This window comes from Notolepis coatsorum, assembly GCF_963971535.1.
Source record: "Notolepis coatsorum genome assembly, chromosome: 9".
In the NCBI taxonomy this organism is placed as follows: Eukaryota; Metazoa; Chordata; class Actinopteri; order Aulopiformes; family Paralepididae; genus Notolepis; species Notolepis coatsorum.
The window spans coordinates 102,492,789-102,518,037 of NC_140173.1; the positions used below are offsets into that span (position 1 = coordinate 102,492,789).

Sequence of the window (25,249 nt, forward strand, 5' to 3'; positions counted from 1 at the left end):
TCGGTTTAATCTGGCCCTTCACAACATTAGGGCTGGGCGATATATCGAGTGTACTCGATGTATCACGGCTTGTTCTACATGAGATGTAGTAAATTACTATATCGTGAACATCGAGTATATGTTGTCACGTTGCGGCTGAGATGAGACTTGCTTTAGCGCAGAGCTGTCCTCTCATTTCATTATAGACACATGACCAGCGCGGACCTTAAATGACATGCAATTGTAATTTCATTAGACAGACCAGCGCGGACCTTTAATGACATGCAATTTAATTGACACAAGCAATGGGCAAACATTAGCTGCTAACCAAGTTATCCATGATGACTAGGCTAAGCTAACTAGCGTTAGATGCTAACCCTGGAAAACGCTCAAAGCAGACTCCACAACACTAGTTCCATTCGTGAGGAAAGGGGGTGGGTTATATTGACGACGCTTGACCACAGAAGTTTAAACATAACTTCATATTTATTGGTTATTCGTTTCTTTATATCATCCAGTTTCCATCTCCGTGTGTTAAACTCTTCCTGTTTACATTCGAGTGTGACATCATCACCTACGGCAGCTTAGATGATCAAAACGCAAACCTAGAACAAAACCCGAGGTGGGGGGGGGGGCTGGCTCTCTTGCGCATTCTCGCTCTCTCTCGCTCTCTCTCACTCTCTCTCTACATTCAATGATTTAAAGTAGCCAAACGTTAAAGTATAAATACTAACTAGGGATGTCCCGATCACGTTTTTTTGCTCCCAATCCGATCCCGATCATGTGATTTTGAGTATCTACCGATACCGAAATTTTTTAACTTTTATTTTTGTATTCAACAAACATGACCATGTTCACGTCTTAAACTCATACTGAGGCCTTAGTTTTGGTTTTAAATTGCATATCATCATTCATTTATTTATTGTCACACAGAGCAGGAGAATTTAGCCAAAACAAACCAATAGTATCCAGCTGCAGAACGGCAGACCAGCCACACTCTCAGACCAAACGCATTTCCTTTGATTTAATTATACATCAAATGATTTATGACGTTAACTTTTCACCTGGATAACGTCAACATTCAGGGTGAATGTAATGTGAGAAATTGGGATTTAAAAAAAAAATTATGTTTTGGTCTGCAGCTGGATACTATTGGTTTGTTTTGGCAAAATTATTCTGCTCTGTGACAATAAATAAATTAATGATATGCAATTTAAAACCAAAACTAAGGCCTCAGTATGAGTTTAAGACGTGAACATGTTTGTTGAATAAAAAAATTAAATAAAAAGAATGGCAGATTTCTTTAAAAAAAAATTGTCTATCCCGATCTTCGGAAAATCACGTGATCGGCCCCGATCCTGATCACGTGATCGGATCGGGACATCCCTAATACTAACTGGATAGTTGATGATATAAACATTTAATTTCATTATCTGAAATATTCTAAAATCATTAAGTCTGCTATAAGCCATTATCCCTTTGTGTGTGATTATTATTTTCTCACAGTAGTGTGTGTATATATATAGTGCTGTCAAACGATTAAAATATTTAACTCGATTAATCGCATGATTGTCCATAGTTAACTCGCGATTAATCGCAAATTAATCGCATTTTTATTTTAATTTTTTTTTTACCTTAAAGGGGAACTATCTTATAAATGGCCTTTTTGAGTGTTTAGCATTGTTTCCTAGCTATGTGAACTTATATTAATATGATCTATGTCTCAAAATTCTCATATTGGCGCATTCTTCCAATTCTCCTCTCACAATATTCACCCTCACTGAACTGAGTCATTTGAAAATGTGATGATTTGTGATGTCAGAGAGACACCGCTGCATGTTAATGTTGAGATACAAGATGAGCTGCACACAGTGGTTGGAGCCCAGGCTCAAAACGGCTTAAGATCTTGAGGTAGAAAAATGCTGTTTTTGAGGACTTGATTAGAAATACAAAACAATGAATAAAAAAAATATATATATTACAGAGGTGTTCCATAGACTCACAGGAATTGTGTAAAAGTGCCCAAATAGTGAAAGAAATAGTAAAATAGTTCCCCTTTAAACAGATCTTTTTCAAGTTCCAAGTTTTAATACTTTGTGCAGCCATTTAACACAAAAGGATGACTCTCATGCATTGCAAATTTGCATCAAATTCAAAACAGAGTGATGCACAAAATAACTTAAGAAAATAATAATTTAAAACAATGAATAAAGTGTGCATGAAATAATAGGGGAAAGAAAACGTTAGGAACTTGTTACATTCACACACACAAGGGCTGATTAATCACACACCCCCCTCTCTCCCTCACACACACACTCTCCCAGCTCTTTTTCTCTTTTGCCCCTTCCTCATCTCTCTCACCCCCCTCTCTCTCTATATCTCACACACACACACACACACACACACACACACACACACACACACACACACACACACACACACACACACACACACACACTTCAGAAACAAACATAGTATCAATGAGAGCATCAATAATACACCTGAGTGAAGTCTAGTAATAAAAAAAAAAAATTTAGTTAATCTTGAGTTAAAAAAATTAGTGGCATTAATAGAATCGGGAGTTAACGCGATATTAACGCGATATATTTGACAGCCTTAATATATATATATATATATATATATATATATATATATATATATATATATATATATATATATATATATACATGTATATATATATGTGTGTGTGTTTGGCTAAAGTGGATAGAAAACACAGTACTGTGCAAAAGTCTTAGAAAGTCTTTATATAAATTGTCTTAGATGTAAAAAAAATAATTTTTTATTAGTGTGTCAGTAGACTACTCTTAGTACATTTTCATTTAATAATTTTTTAAAGCATCTTCATGGTTTAATAATGCAAACATATGTTGCAGGGACTTATTATAATCATCATATTGGCGTGACTGTATGCATCAAAGGGTTAAATCAAGCATTTTTAAGTGCTTTAGAGGAAATATCAAAATATCGCGATATATATCGTGTATCGTGATATGGCCAAAAAATATTGTGATATCATTTAGAGGCCATATCGCCCAGCCTTATATTATATATATAACTATTGTACTATTATGACATACGATAATTGGATGAAAATATGATAATTTTAAGCCTATGGTACGATACACTGCAGGGGAAGGGCTATGACTGCTATGTCACCAGAGATACTTTAACATTAACACTGCAGGTGAAGCAGTGTTTACCACATGATTTTGTGAGACTGTGGTGGGTGAACCTGCCCCCCCCCCATCAATTTGGTGCACTTTGAGAGCAAAATAAAGAGGCTAGATCTATGATGAACTTTGTGGTTTTTCAGCCCGCTTCTCTAGCGTGCATAAGTACATATTCTATTGATAATCTAGCGTTTATTTGAAAACTATTCATAAATACCCCGAAAAATTTCAACGTGTTTTGTGTATTCCACTAAAGAGCTATTTTCGTGGATTTTTCTGGAATCACTAGAAATCTTCAAAACTATACTCTTATTCAAAACGGTATAAAACGGAAATGTACTGATGAAAAAACAATCCGTTTCGTACATGTTGACTGCAAGCACGTCATTGATAAGCGTTGGGTGTATTAGACACATAATTTAAGATATAGTTCGCAAATGTGTTTGTCCTCTCATTGACTAAAGCGCTGGCACTCAAGCGATAAATCGTTCACCCCCTGCTGGCAACCAATGTGTTAAGAGGTTAAGTGTCGAGTCTAGGACATTTCGACACACTTCCCGGGAGGAGCGACAATCTAACCGGGAACCTCCGGATTACCAGACGACTGCTCTACCTCCCAAGCCACTGAATATACAGTATGAATAAGCCATCATACTGTCCTCTCTTACTGGAACACACCACTAGGCTGTGGGAAGTGTTGTTCTCTGCCCCTTCCCCAGCCCCACCGTGGAGATGACCAGGCCTCAGGCCAGACACTGACAGCCATTATGAGCCCTAGAAGCCTGTTAGTACTGGACTGTGTGTCGAGGCCATTAGGAGTGTGAACTCACCAGGGAATATTCCTGTTACGTGTTGCAACAGAACAGAGGAATCCAGTAGACAGAGGCTCATTATAATAATATGTAGACTCTGCAGACGTATGTTGTCATGGATCCATACAGAGATGATGGTGATACGTATGTTTTTATGTTCATCTAAAAGTTGTGCCTTGCAGCAGTATTATAAAGACTTGGGGATAAGTATTTGATTCAATAATACCCTTTTGAATGAAAAAGCACTGACTATTGCATTACCAAAAATAAAGACATCAAATAGATGTGAAATCACATGGTACTTTGCACTGTGAAAACCAGATACCGTCAAAACCAAGAAAAATATTGCAATATCATATCTTGACCATATCGTCCAGGCCTACCTGGCCACTCCATTTAAAGATCCCCTTCAGATGTATCTTAAACCCTTTGTATACAGGTTAAATTATAATGTTATAATTCAAAGGTTAACCTTCTGTATCGTCGCAGTGAAAGGGTTAACCCTTTGGTAGTGTGGTAGACTGGTAGTGAAAGGGTTAACCATCATTGAGAATGCAAGGACCTTTGAATATGCAAATTGCAACAAGCATCCATTGATATAGGAATTCCAAGTAAAGTCGAATGTATTTGTATAGCCCAACATCACAACAAGTTGCCTCGACAGGCTTCACAGATCAACATCACAATAGATCCACAATAAATCAAATCCACAATTTTGCAAGACCTCCAGACTTTCCCCAATGAAGATAAGGAACAACTCCCTAAAACCTAGCAATAGGGACAAAAAAGGGAGAAACCTCAGATGGGCTTCAAAGGGGATCCCCCCATCAGGGTGTCGGTGATATATGGTGTTGCTATGGATGATAGAATGATGGAGAATAGAACAAACTAATAATTGGTATGAATATGTATAATTTGTCTTAACTACTAAAGTATTTAAGACTAATTCAAGTTAAAATAACGATAGCAATAAGAGCAATAAACCATAGGAATACAAGCGCTGATATGATAGAATATGATGATGGCTCAAGGTCACTATCCCCAGGGGGTAGGAGAGCCACTCAGATCCAGTTGAAGTAGAGCTGGCACAGTTTGACGCTGTAGGTCAAACTGAGGACGGCAGAGCAGATCCACCGCGCCTGTGGTGCTCAGATCTAGTTTGATGTAGAACAGCCGCTGCAATCGACATTGGAATTCCAATGTCAGTACCTACTCAGCTTTCTGTGTAGCTGAAGCTAAAGGTGGCTAGTTACCACATGTTGGACTGTGAGAGGTTTGACCTATTAGTGACATCACACATGCAACTCAGATTTCAGGGAAGTACAGAGAAGTTCTCTCTCTCCAGGGGAAGAATGTGAATAATGCTCTGGTGACAGGTTCTGCACAAATAACAATCTGCCTCAGAACAGACACCAGCAGGCAGCCTGACATGGTGGCTGAAGAGCGTGAATTTATTCCTGAGCGTGTCAGAACTGACAGATCAATAATGTGCTAAAACACCCACTCATTCCCCGTCGAACTTCCAGTCTGTTTTGGATGTAACCCACTGCATGGTAGTCATGATCTAGGCTGCATGTTAGTTAGGGCTGTCTGTCACAATTCGTCGACGAGTAAATGTCGTCGATTAGCATATTCACGATCGACGCATCGTATTGTTAATTGTATGTGCCTTTTGCGGTGGAAATGGCAGACGTTCAAAGTCATAACATGCGCAACGTGTAATCTAACTAATGCACAGTGAATCACGTTCAAAATAGAATTAACTTCTCTTGGACCACTATTCGTGATTCTGCCTAGAGCCAGGACTCGACAGGCGCATAACTTCCATGTTTCGCTCCAGCTGGAAGGGAGGGGCTGAGCCTGATACTCTGGCCTGGTCACTGGCCCACTGTGTGCATGTGTGTGTATCTGCGTGTGCAAACGGGAACGGGACACACATCTGTGCAATAGCACATACCACCAAAGTCACTGGTCCACACTTGTGTATGTGTGTGTGCTAACTTCGCTAGTGTTATCAGCCGTCAATATAACATTATCCGCCTCGGTAACATCAGCTGCCTCGCCGGATTCCTATTTCTCCTCGTCTCTCTTTTGCTAAAAATATAAATGAATGGGCTTCATGGCTGGTTGAATTTTTAGCGTTGTCTGAATGTATAACTTGCCTATGGTGCCCTGACATTCTTTTCCAGCGTGTACTGTGTTCCCATTTCCTTTCTCTCGCATGAAACCAGTCACGTCACCACAGGAAACTCTACTGTGATTGGAACATTTATGTGGCTTGTGGAATGTGGGACTTGTAGTTTTTGAACGATTAGCAGTGGAGCGAAAAAAACACTGCTGAGGTTGTAAATAATTTTTCCGGTTCGCACACAATTCAAATCAAATGTATTTGTAAGGCCCGACAACACACGTTAACGTCCCCATGGGCCGGACACAACATATTTTTAGGGGCAAATGCGAGTGAAATGCTCGCACTGTAGAGCCCTGCAATAAATGTGTCTTTAACACTTTCAGTGCCAGGCCGTGTTTTCCTTTTTACCCCGTTGATGCCACGGTCCACGGCCCATGTTAATATCGCCTAATCTATGTTTAAGATTATGCTATGTGTCTTAATCTGCCCATCGCTTATCAAAGAATCATTTTCCAGTCAACATTGGCAAAGCAGATTGTGTTTTTATCGCTTCCATTTCCTTTTTATAGCATTTTGAAAACCACTCTGTTTCGAAGAAAAAACAACACATTCCATGATAATCGCCTTTTACTGGAATATTCCAGAACGTTATCATTTGTCGGTCTATTTATGAATCGTTTTCAAATAAACGCTAGATGGTCGATAGTATATGTGTGCGCACGCACGCTCGTGCCGTGCGCTGATAATCGCTGCTATTATTTCCTCATGGCTTTTACAGTGAAACAGCCATATCACATATAGTGGAAACGCTTATATCTCCATGAAAACGAGTCTGATTATCCTAACACTGATAACATAGATTCCTTACCTGACATCAGATGGTATCCAAATGGTATATTCCAATTCCTGATCACCATTCGAAAAAATCGATAAGTATATTGATCCAACGTGTGTACAGTATAACCCATGATCGCCGCGGCTCAGAGGCTCCAGAATGAACTCTGGTAACTCCGGCTGCATGGGTGAGAAGTAAAATGTGGACTGGAATATTTTTTTTCCCCATCCATTTTCATTGAGTCCATTCCAAAAGGGTGATTTACCATCTGGGAGACGATAGGGGGCGCTTTTTTCACATCTGATCGCCGGCGGCTCCTGGATCCCCAACGGTAGGCTCGCGTGATGCAATATGATTTCAGATCGCTAATTATTTTAATTTTTTTTTTAAATCCGAGAAAAGCCGTGACGTGGCTTTCAACGTCACGATCGTAAACCCGAGATTAGCTGTGAGTGGCGCTCAAAGTGTTAACATGCTTTATATCCTCGCCATTACTATATGCCCGTCGTGGTTAAAAACCTTCAATGATGATGATCAATGAAGTAGCCAAAATGTACACTAAAAACTAACTTTATAGTTGATGATAATAAATATTTCTAGGGCTGTCACCGACTAAGGATTTGGATAGTCGACTTTGATTGGCTGAAATTTGCAGATAGTAAAAAAATTATTAAAACATTAACTGCCACGGAGTTTGCCCGTCTCATACCACTCTCTGCCACCACTCTAAGCCTATGGAGATGTTCACCTTCTTTGCAGGGCTATAACTTTTTAAATTGTATTGCTAAATTGACATTACTATGGCCCATCATTCAACATCAATTATCTATCGTTCAGGATATAGGAACGTTATACTTTTTCATTCATAGATTCATACGAAAATACCGTCTAGAATATAAATATGTTTTTATCGTTTTCTGCAGTAATTCCTAAAATGTGAGTTATAGGCATAAACGCATATATAGATTATCAACTGCCGTTTGTTGCCGATACACGCTATATAAAAAATTTCAACTGTACATGATCCTAAACGTTATGACTCATCATGCGCGGATGAACGGGGGGGGGGGGGGGTCATTTATAATTCCGTGATTGTCAGTAAATGCTTTATGTATGGGTGATATATTGATCAGAGCAGTTTGCATTAATAATAATAAACATTCACGCTGACGTTACTGTCCTCTTACCGTTCGCCGATGAGACTGGAGGAAAAAGATCCTACTTATTTGACGGCGATCTACTAGATCCATTTCCGGTTTGTATAATAATAAACGCCCAAATCATATAGATTATTGAGTTATGGCAGCGATCCATATACACGGATGTTTGTCTGGAGTCCCGCAACTATATGTGAGTGCCGGACGCATTTCCCAGATGCACAGAGATCACCAGAGATCCATTTCCGGTTGTAACTCGCCGATCATCCACCAGGCGGCAGTATTGAAGCGTTGCAGAGTTGTGCAGGCTCCCACTGTGTCAGCCGAGGCTGGGTGAGGGAATTATGAATACCATGGCGAAAAAATGAAATATGATCTCAATAACGTCGTACGCCGTGGTTTGGCAGAATTAGCATGACCTTGAAACACGCTGTACGACGTTATTGGCGCCCAATGTGTTAAAAAAAATTTAATTATTCCATTTGGGCTGTGGGGGGGGGGGGGGGGTGCTTAACTCATTCTGCGACAATCACGGAAAAAGTCGGGTTAACTCGCCAACCGTTCAGGGCCAATCACGAGAAAAGTCGGGTTTTAATCGTTATTTCTTTTATTAGCTATATCCATTCATTTTCATCCATCCAGCCTGATGTTATCATTGGGAATGGGTCTGAGCTCGCAAAATGGCAAATACCGCCGCCTACGCCTTCCAGCAGGTATTGCACTCTATTAGAAATGGTGTAGTTTCTTTTCAGGGCCGATTTGAGCCGTGCGGGCGGGGTTTAAATACTCAGACGAGGCAGGCCTTTACAACGACGGCATGGAACAGTAACCCCGCCCGCCCGTTCATGTGTAACGCTCGGTAATGTGGGACGGACCTCCATGAGCAGTATTTGGAATGGCGATCAGATAATTGGATTCTTTCTTTTGCATTACATCAGATACCAGTTAAGGACTCTATATATAAAATCTTGCGTTGATCTGATATTTCTTTCTACCGCGATCGCGGCTGTGTGTGTGGCTGTGTGCCGTTGGGTGCAGGAGGGGACTGGTGGAGCCCCGCACTACTCTGGCCATTTCATTCTTGCATGAGGAAGGATAATAATGATAATCTAGCGTTGATTTCAGGAAGATTCGATAATCAGGCGAAAAATTACAACGTGTTTAGTGTATTCCACTAAAGGGCTATTATCGCGTCTTTTCCTGGAATTACTCAGAAGCACCCAAACTATATTCATATTCAAAACGGTATAAAATAAAACGGAAATGTACGGATGAAAAAAACAATCCGTTTTGTACATGTTGACTGGAAGCAACTCACTGACAATCGACTGGTGTATTAGACCCATAGCTATAATATAAGATATATTTTAAGCACTCGCAAATCTCGCAGTCCCCCCATTGATTAAAGCGATGGCGTAATAGCGCCTTCTTGCGCATTAAGCGATGGCGCAGAATGAGTTAATGTCTGAAGGAGTTGAGTTAGCCTTGCTGGTAGGCGCGCCATTAGCGTTAGCCACGCTTCTAGGCCTCTTTGCTTTTGGAAAGAATGATAAAACATTTAAATAAAAACAAATATTAATTACTTTTTTTTTGTGCAGTCGACTAGCCTATTTCACTTCATTAGCAGAAATATTGTAACATCATTAACCTCTTCCACCCGTGCGGTCCGGTACCGGACCGCAAATTACATCACGTCATAAATCATTCTCTCTAGACTGTCTGACATAATTATCATTTTTTTCTCTCAAAGTATTCAAGAGTAAACATCCTAACCATCTCACAACAGCAGTCATAGTGTATATCTTCAGCAATATGTTTATAGGTTAAAGTTTTATTAGTTAGATTTTAGTTTTTGAAATGTGTTGTATTTTTCGTGGAGGTCCGCCATTTTGAATTAGTGGCCGTTGCTGAATGATGACGATTGTAGTCATTATGAGAAGAGGACATCCAGAGCTCTCAATGAGCGTTGGAACTTTGAAAAACTACACTTCCCAACGGATTCTAGCTTCCTTCAAGCAAATTACTTGTGTATGCATTTTTTTAATTTCTCTTATTTCTCGGGATTATATACCACAAAACTGAACGTTATTGGCATATATTGGAGCGCAGTTCGTTTGTCTCCCTATTGTGAACATTTAGCACCCATCCGTGTTGAAATCAGTTTAAAAATGGCGGAGCTGTCGCAAGAATAAAAAACCTACTGTACATACAGTAGATTTCATTCTCTGTTCTTCATGCACGCCTGGTGATACTAAATCCAAATTGAACTCTCCCATTTGAAAGAGAAGATTTGGCGAGTTGGCTATAATAAGGTAATTTATAGGCCTCATATTCTATGTTCTATAATAATATTTAAAATAGCATGGGTCCGGATGGCAGAATTCAATACTGTATCTACAAAACCTTTGTTTTGTTTGTTTAACCTTTATTTACCCAGGGTAGGTTCGCTGAGCACAGATGCTCTTTTTCAGGAACGCCCTGTTTCACATTCACACAGTTCCATTCACACCTGGGAGCTGCCCAGTACAACCACAGTCTGACACCATTGGCCACTGAGCAACTCCACTGGAGCAGTTGGGGGTTAAGTGCCTTGCTTAAGCGCACTTCAGCTGTAGATTTTTCCTGACGGTCCCGGGGATCAAAGCTGCGACCTTCCGGTCACAAACCCGCTTCTCTAACCATTAGGCCACCGCTGCCCCAAATACCTTCTGTTTAATCATCTTTCCTTTATTAATTTCCTTCGATTTTTTGTACACGTCATCTCAAGAAGGTACTGAATTAGCTCAGTGGCCGTTTTTCATGTCTGGTCATTTTTAGCATGGTGTTATTCACTGTCAAAGATGCAAAGAAAAATCATAATTCATCACAATTTAAGCAAGCCTAGTAATAGACTTAGACACAATATTTCTGACACTGGGAATACATTCACTGAGGTCCATAGATGTCCCTAGATACCAATAACATGCAAATGGACCTTGTAGAAGTGGAGCAATATCTATTAGTTATGTATTTTAGGCGATTTTTCAGAAAATAGGGCTCCAGGCTTAAGTCTGCTATAAGCTATTATTTCTCCCTCTCGTGTGTGTGTGTGTGTGTGTGTGTGTGTGTGTGCATTTACTATATGCTACTCTTTTTCACATGGATTAGGCTAATTAGCTTTAACAATCCTGATTCCTGAGCCTATTTTATTCAAAAGGAGATATTGATTTAAATATGTATATAGCCTATATATAAATATTTTTATATACCATAGCGTGGAGTGGAGAGATAATACACAATACATATAATAATTCATGGAAATATACAAAAAATCTATTTATGGACGGTAGGGCTGACCTCCGAATATTTTTTTGGCATTCAAAGCTTCACGGCCGAGATTCTATTTTAATTCGAAGCTTCGAGATAAAAAAGGTAAATAAAAAAAGAATATTATTATTATTATTTTTTTATATATTTTTTTTATGTTGTGGGACTTGTACAGCACTTTGTAAAATTAAAATCTTTTTTAATATATTCGAATTTTTTTCCCCCATTCGAATCCCATGCCCATCGAACAAAGCTTCAAAGTATTTAAGACAGCCCTAATGGCCGGTAATAATCTCTCTGTCTGGTAGGTTTTTTAATCTAAAGCTAAAAAGGATGAGGATACTCGCGACATGCAAAATTAATTGTTTGGTTCCGGTTGCCAACCGACCCTGCCGATTTAGGTGTGACCCAAATTAATTTTATGAGTTAAAAAAAGAATATTTTAAAATGTTTCATAATTTATTTATTATTATATATTTTTTTAACAATAGAGTTTAGTTAAATCTTCGTAAAAAAGTGCAGTCCATGTCAATAATGAGTATATAAAAAGCAAGTATTTCACAATATTTGCACAGCTCTCTGACGTCAGGATATTTAGTGTGTAGTATTTTTTAGGGGTGGCATTTTTAATACTACTACCTACTTTTGTAGTACAGTGTCTTTGTATTTTAACCTTTATTATTATGGATATTAAACATGCTGGCAGAGTATGTGAACATTTTAATTAAATAAAAAAATTCCCTATCCATAGTCGCCATGGAAAAAAAATTTATTAAATAAATTCCCTACCTACCCATGGCCTTAACTGACAACCAACAGGAACCAAACTATTTATTTTGTTAGGCCCCATTAAACATTTTGAATTATTCAATTGAAATAGATTTTTCTGGTAAATTAATGGTTAATGATTAATCGACTAATTGATAAAATAATCAACTGATTAATCGATAACAAAATAGTCGTTACTGACAGTCCTAGTGTTAGTCATGATGTACAGATGCAGCCATGAATTGTCATTGGACCAACGTTTGGGCACCGTATTAACGGTAACAATGACCAGCAGGGGCGCTCGAATACAGCTGGTTATTTCTTTTATTAGCTATTGGCATTCATAATTCATCCAGGAAGCCTCCGGGAGCCAGCTGGACCCTGTCTGATATTGCAACGCCTCAATACCGCCGCCTGGTGTATTTCGGGCGAGTTACACTCCACTCTAAACCGGAAGTGGCGCTTGGTGCATCGGGGAAAAAGCTCCGCCAGAGATATCTTGTAATGTGGATCAATATACACACCTCGAGTGCATTGGATCGCTTTCGAGACGCAAGAATCAATATGCTTTCGGCATTTATTGGGTCATACAAACGGAAAATGGATCTAGCAGATCGACGTCAAATAATTGGATATTTTTTTTCTCCAGACGCATCGGCCAGAGGTAAGAGTAATCTAACGTTATTTCCAGCTCGATTGTCCATTTATTTCATTGCAATCTGTCCGATCAACGTATGGTGTCTTACTAAAGAAAGCCGTTAGTGACAATCAAGGAATCATAAACGACCGACCTCCCCCCCCCCCCTTTCATTCACGCATGATGGAGCATAATGTATAGCGATCATATGCATTTGAAATTTGTTATATAGCGTGTATAGGAACGAAACGTCAATCGATAATGTATAATACGCGTCGGGGCCTATAGCGCACGTTCTAGGAATGACTGCTATACAGTCTAAAAACATACTTATATTGTCGACGGTACTAACACGACAATGTATGAATGGAAAAATATAACGTTCCCACATCCGGAACGATAGATACCCGATGTTGAATGGGCCATAGTAATGTCGATATAGCTATAATATTTAAAAAGTTATAGCCTTGCAAAGAAGGTGAGCCACTCCATATGGTTACACCACTGGCAGAGAGTGGTAAAGATGGGCATACTGCATGGCACCCAATGTGTTAATAACGTTACACATGGGAGACTAGCTTGCTGGACACAAACATTGTTGATATAGCAGTCTGGTTAATGTTGTTATATCGCTCGCTATTGATTGTACAGTACTAGTAACGTTAACGCTAGTAGAAGGAATGGATGAAAACTTTGATTGATGATAATATACATTATAACAGCTGTACGCGGATTAAGGATTAATGTCAACAACAGGATGGATCTGGAATGCTAACAAACGTTACAGGGAGACCATCAGCCCTGCTGAACGGCTCTGTGTTTGTCTGAGGTGAGTAGCTAAAACGTGAACATTGTCTCTTCGTTGATAAACATGATGATACAGTTTAGTGTCTAGCTAGTTAGCTAACGTTACTAAACTATCACAACGTAGCTAGCTAGCTAACTATCACTAACGTAGCTTAGTTAGATACTATCATTCCACACAAAGCAGCCAAGTCTATCAAGTGCGGCTAACTTTGAAAATTGAATCAATATCAATAGACTAGCTAGCTAAACGGTATCACTATTGTATTGTACCCATTCTGCAATCTGTTAATAAAGTTTTCAATCAATCACTAGCTAGCTAGCTAACGTTACTAAACGATATATTGATTGATTTATTGAAAACTTTATTAACAGGTTGCAGAATGGGTACAATACAGACCAGAGAAAGACTTTGTCTTGTTTACATCAGGGCCCCCCATTTTCAATTCATCATAACATTTATGACATACACAACATACAGATATACAGTACTGTTACATCCAGACATTTATGATATACAAGATATACAAATATACAGTACTGTTTAAGAGACTGTTTCTAAAAGAGAATATATACATTTGAGGGGGAGGAAACTGTACATTGAACTGTACATAACTACAGACACAGTTCCCATACCTAATATTTAGTTGTCTGTCTGTCTAGATAAGTAGATGGTAGGCTTGGGCGGTATCCTTATTTTCAAACCGGCAAACCTTTATGTTATAATACCCCGGTGCACGGTATTTGACGGTATGACTTTCATTTTCATCCGCGGGGTAGGGGGGGGGGGGGGGTTACGTGTTACCAAGTAAACAAATCATCGTCAGCTCTCAGAACGGTAGTCCTGCACCGGTAGAAGCCTGGACACCGTTTTAGCGTTAGCATCTAGCCTATAGCCATGGCAGACTATTTGATTCCTTAAGGGCTAGAAATTGCCTGGGTTTTGGTCATATGCTCCCGAAATGCTCCCGTTGTTTGGCTACTTCTATGTGCAGTGAAAACTACTCGAATGCTTTATAACCTAGTCATTGATTTAGTTCAGGGTAATCTAAGATTAGCCGCAGAGCTAACGCTACTTAACGTGAGCTAACGCTAGTTATTCAAGCTCAGTAGCTCACAGAGAGAGATAAACAGCTGACAGCGGATAGTACAGGACGGTACAAATACAATAAAAAGGCGAGTGGGGGCTGTTGTGTAAACCTTGTACTCTTTAGTTCACATATAATAATTTAGTTCACATATAATAAGAGACGGATTGCGCCACAACAACACTGCTCTCGTCACAACGCTTTACGGTATTTTCACAGCACTGTCGCAACATTACCGTAAAACGTGAACACCGTTGTGACCCACTCGCTCCACTAGAGCGGTCTCGCCCTCTGCTGGCGCGTGTGTGCACTACACTCAGTGTGTGCACTACACTCAAAACTCCGTTTCACTGTTATAGAAACTGAAGCGCATCTGTGATTTTGACGGTGACGGACGGTATTGAAAATCAATACCGTAGGTATTTCTAAATACCCTGGTATACCTTAATACCGTCATACCGCCCAAGCCTAGTAGATGGATGCAATAGCATTTCAGCTATTGATAGTCTGTGTCTGTCATATCAATTCAATACCTAATAATTGGCCATCTGTCTAGATAGATAAGTCGATGGATGCATTAGCTATTTATAGTCTGTCTGTTTCATGTAATTTTCCATACCCAGTTCTCTTCTCTAATGTTTATTTTTTTTTTAATGTTGCAGGAACCTGTCAAACAGGAAGACTCTTGGATTACACCTGCACACAAATAATTAAGTCTGAAAAATGAGATTGTAATCATTAATGCTTTAATTAATTAATTAATTAATGCATACAATTGCTTTAATAGGTTGAGTATAAGTAAAAGTTACTCTTTAAAGAAAACTACTTGAGTAAGAGTAAAAAAGTATCCAGTCCAAAAAACGACTAGAGTACTAAATTTAGTTACAAATCTAGTTTGGTACATTTTCACCACAGGCACGATTTTCAGGCTCTTGTGCAGTGGCTGCCCTTAGGGGCACAGGACACTGCACAAGAGCCTGAAAAGAGCCAAGTAACTATGCCACATCAGTTTGTAGAGGCTTTTGGCAATCGTGTTGTGGTTATTCTGGACTGCTTTGAAATTGGCACTGAGAGACCATCAAATCTGAAAGCGCAGGCACAGACATATTCCCACTACAAGCAAAAGCACACTGTTAAGTACCTGATTGGCATTACACCACAGGGGTCTATCTCTTTCATTTCCAAACGGTGGGGAGGGCGTGTAAGTGACAAGCATCTGACCGAGAACAGTGGTCTCCTCAATAAACTGTTGCCTGGAGACTTGGTTTTAGCAGACCGTGGATTTGACATTGGGGACCATGTTGCACTAATGCAGTGCTTCTCAAACTTTTTCTGTCAGGCCCCCCTTTGGCGGACCAAACTATTTTGCCCCCCCCCTCGCCCCAACAAAATAGTCATGAAATGGGCCATGTTTAAATTAATTGAAATAACACCAATGTCGTGACCTTTCAAATTGGCCCTATATTTTGTTTTCAGAGCTGTCATGGATGAAAAGCCAGCTTCACACAGATACTGTATGTGGTGCTGAATGGTATCAACACCTTAACTGCTGCATCATGAGATACTTGCTGGGCCATGAGATGAGATACTTGGTACTCAGCACCACACTCTGAAACTAGCTCTCTAGGTGGCATCAGATGAGATTTCAAAGAGTTCTTCCAAGAGTTTGGATGGCGATGTGTCAGGAAGCTTTGTCTCAATGTTGTCTGTAAAGTTTTTTTTTATCCAGAGTAACTTGGTGATCCTTTTCTGTGTTTTATTAAATAATGATTTTCAGATTTTGATAAATGGTATTTTCATGGAGAACAGTGCAGCTGCAACATATAGCACTTTAGTGATAATTTTCTGTAATTCAAAAAAATATTATATTAAAAATTATAAATCTCAAGGCCCCCCCTGTCATGCCTCTGCGCCCCCCCTGGGGGGCGCGCCCCCCACTTTGAGAAACACTGCACTAATGTGTGCAGCGGTGAAAATCCCTGGATTCACAAGAGGACGTGCCCAGATGGATCCAAAATCTGTAGAGGAGACACGGCTTCTCAGTTACAGTGGGTGACAATATTTTCACAAGGAAAGATGAAATTACATACCTAGGTTCCATCCTAGAGGCAAATCTTTCCTGTGACAAAATGGCATCCAATGTAAAAGTCAACCAACGAACTAGATTCTTGTACCGGATCTCCTCTCTGGTAAACAAGAATACCCTGAAGACTCTGGCAGGAGCACTCATTCAAGGGTACTACGACTATGCTTGCACCTCATGGTACCAATGTGGTTTTGATGTGAATTATTTAAATTCAGTTTGTCATGTTTTCAACATTATTTGAACAATGTTGTCATGTCTGTTTTGTAAATACATATTTCATTTAGATTTGGGGGGGGGGGCGGGTATGTACAAATGTGTTACTGTTACTGCTGTGAAATTCTGTGGCTTGTTACTCTAATAAAGTTGTAAAGAATAAATAGATAAATAAATAAAGAATTGTTTCTGTATACAAAGTGTGTACAATCAACTGTGTTGGCCCTGTATTCTGATGTGTGTTCATTCAGGGAATGTAATTTCTTGATGAATTAAAAATAGATTGAGCTGTACTGTATTGTACCCATTCTGCGATCTGTTAATAAAGTTTTCAATCAAGCAATACATTCTTGTGGGCCTGTCCTATACAACAGACAAGAGTGTGTTGAACTCAGCTGCAGGCTACTGTAGGTGTCACATTTGGAATGCACAACCCCCACACACACACCATTTAAATGCTAATACTGTAGGATAAACACACCTCTATGATAAAAACACACAGGGAACAGCTTCAGTTTAGAGAATGGTCACCATGCCCCTAGTCAGTCTACACCACCATGCCCCTAGTCAGTCTACACCACCACCATGCCCCTAGTCAGTCTACACCAACCTGCGCCTAGTCAGTCTACACCACCACCATGCCCCTAGTCAGTCTACACCACCACCATGCCCCTAGTCAGTATACACCACCATGCCCCTAGTCAGTATACACCACCATGCCCCTAGTCAGTCTACACCACCATGCCCCTAGTCAGTCTACACCACCATGCCCCTAGTCAGTCTACACCACGTGCCCCTAGTCAGTCTACACCACCATGCCCCTAGTCAGTCTACACCACCACCATGCCCCTAGTCAGTCTACACCAACCTGCCCCTAGTCAGTCACCACCACCATGCTCCTAGTCAGTCTACACCACCACCATGCCCCTAGTCAGTCTACACCACCACCATGCCCCTAGTCAGTCTACACCACCATGCCCCTAGTCAGTCTACACCACCACCATGCTCCTAGTCAGTCTACACCACCACCATGCCCCTAGTCAGTCTACACCACCATGCCCCTAGTCAGTCTACACCACCACCATGCTCCTAGTCAGTCTACACCACCACCATGCTCCTAGTCAGTCTACACCACCACCATGCCCCTAGTCAGTCTACACCACCATGCCCCTAGTCAGTCTACACCACCATGCCCCTAGTCAGTCTACACCACCACCATGCTCCTAGTCAGTCTACACCACCACCATGCCCCTAGTCAGTCTACACCACCATGCTCCTAGTCAGTCTACACCACCACCATGCCCCTAGTCAGTCTACACCACCATGCCCCTAGTCAGTCTACACCACCACCATGCTCCTAGTCAGTCTACACCACCACCATGCCCCTAGTCAGTCTACACCACCATGCCCCTAGTCAGTCTACACCACCACCATGCCCCTAGTCAGTCTACACCACCACCATGCCCCTAGTCAGTCTACACCACCATGCCCCTAGTCAGTCTACACCACCATGCCCCTAGTCAGTCTACACCACCACCATGCTCCTAGTCAGTCTACACCAGGCTGTGTGTTAGTCATGATGTAGGCTGTGTGTTAATCCTGATGTAGGCTGTGTGTTAATCCTGATGTAGGCTGTGTGTTAGTCATGATGTAGGCTGCGTGTTAGTCATGATGTAGGCTGCATGTTAGTCATGATGTAGGCTGCATGTTAGTCATGATGTAGGCTGCATGTTAGTCATGATGTAGGCTGTGTTAATCCTGATGTAGGCTGTATGTTAGTCATGATGTAGGCTGCATGTTAGTCATGATGTAGGCTGCATGTTAGTCATGATGTAGGCTGCATGTTAGTCATGATGTAGGCTGCATGTTAGTCATGATGTAGGCTGCATGTTAGTCATGATGTAGGCTGCATGTTAGTCATGATGTAGGCTGCGTGTTAGTCATGATGTAGGCTGCGTGTTAGTCAGGATGTAGGCTGCGTGTTAGTCAGGATGTAGGCTGTGTGTTAATCCTGATGTAGGCTGTGTGTTAGTCATGATGTAGGCTGCATGTTAGTCATGATGTAGGCTGCATGTTAGTCATGATGTAGGCTGCATGTTAGTCATGATGTAGGCTGCGTGTTAGTCATGATGTAGGCTGCGTGTTAGTCAGGATGTAGGCTGCGTGTTAGTCAGGATGTAGGCTGTGTTAGTCAGGATGTAGGCTGTGCTGTAGATATAACGTAGGCTCGACATGAACGTACAAATCATCCATATCTACCACTCGTCATGCTGTCAAGCCTGCCAGGACCCCACTTGACTCGAGCATGGGGATATGTCTTGGAGATCGTTTAGGAATGCAATATTGACAAGACTCGTTGTTGGTGATAAACCGCCGTGATGTCTCGAATGGAAATGTCACGTTGATGCTGCCTTCTGTGATGGTTGTGGAGCAGCAGGCGCTGATCCGTCAGCGCTCTCACTATCCCTCAGCCGACACTGATCACTGGACCTCGTCCCAGAGGGCACTTTAACCCAGCTGTCAGCATGTATCCAAGCCTATTGATACTTTATTGATCAGTGACCGTGAGATCAACTTAAGATCATCCTCATCCTCCCTCGGAACATCAATAAAGTATTTCATGTCCGCAATTTGGCATCTCTACAGCTGTAGAGGTTTGCTTTAGAACATTGGCACATTCTGGAAATCACTTCTATTTATTTATTTATTTATTATATATTTTTTTCAAAAACATCCACACTTTTGAATAGGATTATCCCGTACAGTATAACACACAGGCATATAACAACGTCGACCAGAAGGATCCAGCTTTGAATCTCAATGTCGCCACACATTTCGGCATTACATCTAAGACATTGGTTGAAAGCTAAAATGGCAGCCGTTTGATTGACACACCACTTGACCTATTACGTGCTTCCAATCTCGGGTTTTAAAACCAAACAGCCAACGAGCGTCAGTTTCGAAAGAGTGACCACCTCCGATTTTGCCTCTCAATGACCGGACAAATCACCACTGACGCTGAAAATGATTGACTGTTTTGTATAGCCAATGAAATTCTGAAAATAATGACATCTTACTAGAGTTGTTTTTTTCTGGTAAAAGCGCACCGTACACTAGGGGTTCCCAAACTTTTCAGGCCGTGACCCAAAAATAACGGGGTCAGAGAGCCGCGACCCCCACTTTTATAGGAGGTAAAAATAAAATAAAAAATTACTTTTTTTTTTTTTTTTATTTTTTTAATAAATGGAAATGTATGGTTGAAACATGCACATGTTCAAACGCGCACACACTAATAAGCATTGGATGCTTTTAACCAGGGCCGGACTAGGGAAATCATTCAGGCCAGGAAATATAGTGCACTGTTGTGAAGCACTTTGAACTGCAACCTCTGTATGAAAAGTGCTATACAAATAAATAAAGTTATTATAAAATATAGCTCCAGTCAGGTCACTTTTTAAGCAGGGGGTCTGGGGGTCCCCCGCCAGGACATTTCTTGTTACAAAGACTTCATTTCCTGCATTCTGGTGCAGGCATTTTTTTATTTGTACCCTTTAAATGCCAGTGTTTGTGATGGCATCACAAATTATTGTTAAAAAACAGGCTAGCATATGTATGATTAGCAACAACACTGATTTTGATGGATTTTCAGTTTTTTTGTAATGTCAGATTGAAAATAATACAATCTTTTATTCAACTTCAGCCCTGATCATAACACCACATATTAATTTTATAATTCTAACCCTTTAAATGCCAGTGTGTGATGCAAAGTAGATTTTTCTGGGGGGGATTATTACAGGCTAGCATGTGTCAATGATTAGCAAGAACAGTTTTTTGTAAGGGTTCCGCCTCCACCAATCACATGCGGCTCCTTTTGTGTGCGTGTGTGAGAGCAAGAGAGAGAGAGAGAGAGAGATAGTTCTCCAACTTGTGTGAGTTGCAGTGATCTCCTGGTTGTTCCCCACCTAGGTTATCTAACTATTGTGCTGCTGCAACTAGAAACACTGTCCTGGCCTGCTTCTAAGTTCAGTGGCCTGACTGCTAAAAAAAATAAATGTATTTAAAAAAAATATATATATTTGGAAAGCATCTGGCGATCATCTTCCCGTGGTTCATTTGCTTAGATTTTTTGTACACATGATCTCAATAAGGTGGTGAATGAGCTCAGTGAGCATTTATCAGACAATTTATCAATTTATCATCAAAATCATAAATCATAATTAATCATTAATTTATTCATTACAATTTACTCAGTCTAGTAACAGACACAATATTTCTGACACTGGAAATACATACCCCCAGGTCCCTAGATGTTCCTAGATACCAAGAACATGCTAATTGACCTTGCAGAAGTGGAGCAATCTTCCATTTACTTAGGCATTTACCTTTAGGCGAAAACGGTCTACAGATTAACGTGCATAACTTACCTGTGTAACGTTAAGTAACTTGTGTTCCGCTGGGAAAGCATCAGCATCACTGCATACACTTGGTTCAATCCAAACGTCCATTTGGAAAAGTTGTATTATGAAATAAGACGGGTGAGTGAGTCACTCAATTTTCTTTTTGCATGATTGATTAATTTCCTGAAATGATGGTGACCCCTCCTCATCCCAACTAGACTGTGTTGTTGTGATCTGTGTTCGCGCGTGACTTTCGAATGATTGTAAACACAACATAGACTGTGATATTTTGATATATTTCACATTATGATATATATTTTTAGTGTAAAATAAATAAATAAAATTAAAACCATAATTGAAAAATAACAAATGTAAAGCGGCGGTTCGAACCCATTAATTAAGATTCAAATGCCAACGTAACGAACGAAGTAACAAACGAAGGTCCGAACGTTTGAACGTTTGGGCTCAGCCCTACCGTACGCAAGAGAATGAACATGCACCTCTCTCTCCGGAGTACAAGTTGTGCTGATGTATTGTTGATGTATTGTCGCTCCTCTGGGGGTTGAGGGTTTGTTTGTGTAGGGTGGGGGGGGGGGGGGGGGTGTGTATGTCACAAGAGATTAGTCGGGGAGGGGGAGAGGGTAGTGTTGACTCCTCTCACTCCTTTTTGGAAAAACGCCATTACATAAAGATGTGTAAAACACAATTTTTTTTAATATTATCAACTTTGGACATGTTCTAGGTAAGACTTCAGACTATGGCCCCATCAGTGTTTTCAGCTAATAACTATAGAGTAGATAGATCTGCAGGCATCAGTTTGCAAAATAATTCAGACGAAAATTACAAAAATGTTTATTTCAGTGTGTCCAAACACTAACTCTGTCAATAGAGTTGTCGCTATGTCAATGGAAGGAAGAAAATTCAGAATGTTTCCTCTCAAAAGAGGCCAGACTTCTGCTACAAATGGTTCCAGAATTTACTTTCAGTCAACATATATATATACTAATATGTGAAGAGTATCGGGTACAGTTGACTCGTCTACCTCTCGACTGTCTCTGAACCATATATGTTGTCCTTGTAGCTTAGTGTCTAAGTATGTACTGTGAAACTCTGGATTTATCTCTGTCTGCACCAGTGTCACCAAGACAAATTGCTGTACACTTGATAGTTGATACACTTGACAAATCGTTTCTTCCCGCTCTCCTCTGTCTGATTTGTGCTCGTCCTGACCTTGTGTTCCAGGTACCTGCAGGAGGTCGGCTACACAGACACCATCCTGGATGTAAAGTCCCAGAGAGTTCGAGCCCTGCTGGGCCTGGCTGGAGACGGTGGAGGAGGAGCTGAACCCCTGGTCAACGGCACAGACACGTCCCCACTGGGCACCAGAGGGTGAGTCGTTCTCTCCAGAAGACCAGGGATCAGATTCCTCTGGGCATTTCAGGATGATTAGTGTTGAGTGTAAGCGAGAGCACATTTCCCCTGTACTGGCTTCCCTCCACTGGCTTCCTGTGTGTTTTAGGATCGATTTAACGATTTTGCTGTTTGAATTTAAGGCTTAGCACTTGTCTACCTCTCGGACCTTCTGGAACCTTATGTTCCTTTAGGGCTTGTGTCCATAGCGGACGTTTTTTTCAAGGCGGACCGCTTTGAAAAAAATGGGGAAAAAAGCTCAGCGGTTTCCTGGGTCTCGCGACTGCCGTGGCTCCGCCCCTTCCTCGATGTTGATTACCTTGATGAGCGCGCTCCTTTCCAAAAGTTGAACTAGTTTCAACTTTATGCGCTGGGAGCGCTCCGCCCAAAAACGCTGCCGCCGAGAGCTCATAAACGCGAGGCACGGCGCTGGGAAGAGGAGCGCGCCTGTCGCGCCTGTAGCATAGAAATTAATGACAGGAAGGAGCTGACAACTCATAAAATGTCCGCTATGGACACAAGCCCTATAGGTCCCTCAGGTCCTCTGATCAGCTCCTCCTGGCTGATTTCTAAGTCCAGGCTGAAGCTTAGGCTAAGGTTACACGACAGGAAAACACAACGTTGCATTTTCACTCGTGAAATACACAGTCAGGTTAGACGACCACGTTGTCTCCTGAGCTCTCCTCATTGCCAGAAGCCTAGGCAGGGTCAGACGGCAACGATGTCATCACTGAATTCAACACTGAGCATGCACGGGCAGGTACTCCTTGCGAGCACAGAGCTATAAACACAGAGCGTGCATGTGTGCATGTGTGAGCGACTCATGTCGTGAGTGTGCGTAAAAGCACAGCCCCGCTCCTCGTACAGACAGAGAGAGGAGAGAGGAGAGATAGAGAAAACGGCAAACAAGATTAGTTTACGACGTTTAAATTCCTCGGAAAAAAAACTCTGTTATGTGAAGAAAAAAAATGGTTAAGTTAAAATAGTTTTTTCGCGCGAGGTTAGATGGCACCGTTCCAAGGGACTTTTGACAACGAAAACACCTTTTTACTGGGCCAGCTAAAATGCCAGATAAAACGGCGGTGTCATTCGACTTGGACGTGCAAACAAAATCATTCGAAAATGCAACGGTGCTGTTTTCATGTCATGTAACCCTGGCATCAGGGGGGGCCGTGCTTTCTCAGTGGCAGCCCCAAAGCTCTGGAACGAGCTGCCTCTGCATGTTAGGCAGAACTCCACTCTGCAGGTGTTTAAATCACACCTCAAAACACATCTATTTCCTTTGGCTTTTGGTTTTGACACAGCTCAAGAGACCTGCCTTTAAAAAAATATATAATAATAATTTGTTTTTAAAAAATTATGTTTTTGGTAGATTTTAATTTGTTTGTACTACCGGGCAGTTCGGTAGAGGGAGAGAGAGAGGAAGAACGGGAGACAGAGCGGGGGGAAGACATTCGGCAAAGGACGCCGGGTCCGGGAATCGAACCCGGGTCGGTCGCTTCGCGACGCAGCGCGTTACATGGGTCGCCACTTGGGTGCCCGAGACCTGCCTTTTTATGTGACATGTTGTATATGCTTTATTGTGTGCTTTTTATCTCTGTGTAAATATTTGTTGTGTAATATAATAGGGGTGTAACGGTACACAGAAGCCATGGTTCTGTTCGTACCTCGGTATTGGGGTCACGGTTCGGTACGTGCTCGGTACAACAGGAAAAAAATATTTATAATATTATATATTTATAATAATTATTATAATTAAATAGAATAATTTTCTATAGGCTTGCCGTGGTAGTCAGTGATACTGGTGTCATTCTGTGTTCAGGCATCCACTGAGTAAATTAATTGCTAGATTAAGAACTAGATCCTCAGGTCCTAGATAATGATCTGTCAAGCTTTTAAAGGGGAAGTTCAACCAAAATAAAAAAGCATATTTTCCCCCTTACCTGGAGTGCTATCTAATCTTATCTATCCATCCATACCGCTGTGATTTGCCTAGTTTTGGAGATATCTGCTGTAGAGACCCCTGCTGTAGAGATTAGGGATGCCCCGATCGATCGGGCAGCGATATTCAGTATAAATATGAGATTGGGGAATTCCAATAGTCGCCGATTGCGAAAACCAATCGATGACACGAAAAACATGAGCTAATTATCAGCGGAGTTGGTGTCATTGTCGCATGTTAACTAACCTAAAAGATGTCGACTGTGTGGAACTATTACAAATATTGCAACAAATGCCATCTGCAATGTAGGCCAGGATAAAATACCTTGTGGGGGAAGCAACATAAAAATTTCAACACAACAAATTTAACAAGACACTTGAAGTCCCATCACCCAGAGGAGCATGGAGAGTTTGTTAAGCTTACCGCAGAGAGTACAAAGAACCAAAACAGCCGCTAACACAAACCGCTTTAGAGAGCACCTGTGCGTATAACC

General features: G+C 41.0%; 1 protein-coding gene across 1 annotated transcript in view; it reads left to right on the plus strand.

The window, feature by feature from the left end:
- The window catches only part of strn (striatin, calmodulin binding protein), a 284,127-nt gene that overhangs the window by 193,117 nt on the left and 65,761 nt on the right, over positions 1–25,249 (plus strand). The window contains exon 5 of the mRNA XM_084321683.1: positions 22,647–22,793. Coding sequence (XP_084177809.1) covers positions 22,647–22,793 — 147 coding nt within the window. The remainder of the gene's footprint in view (positions 1–22,646; positions 22,794–25,249) is intronic.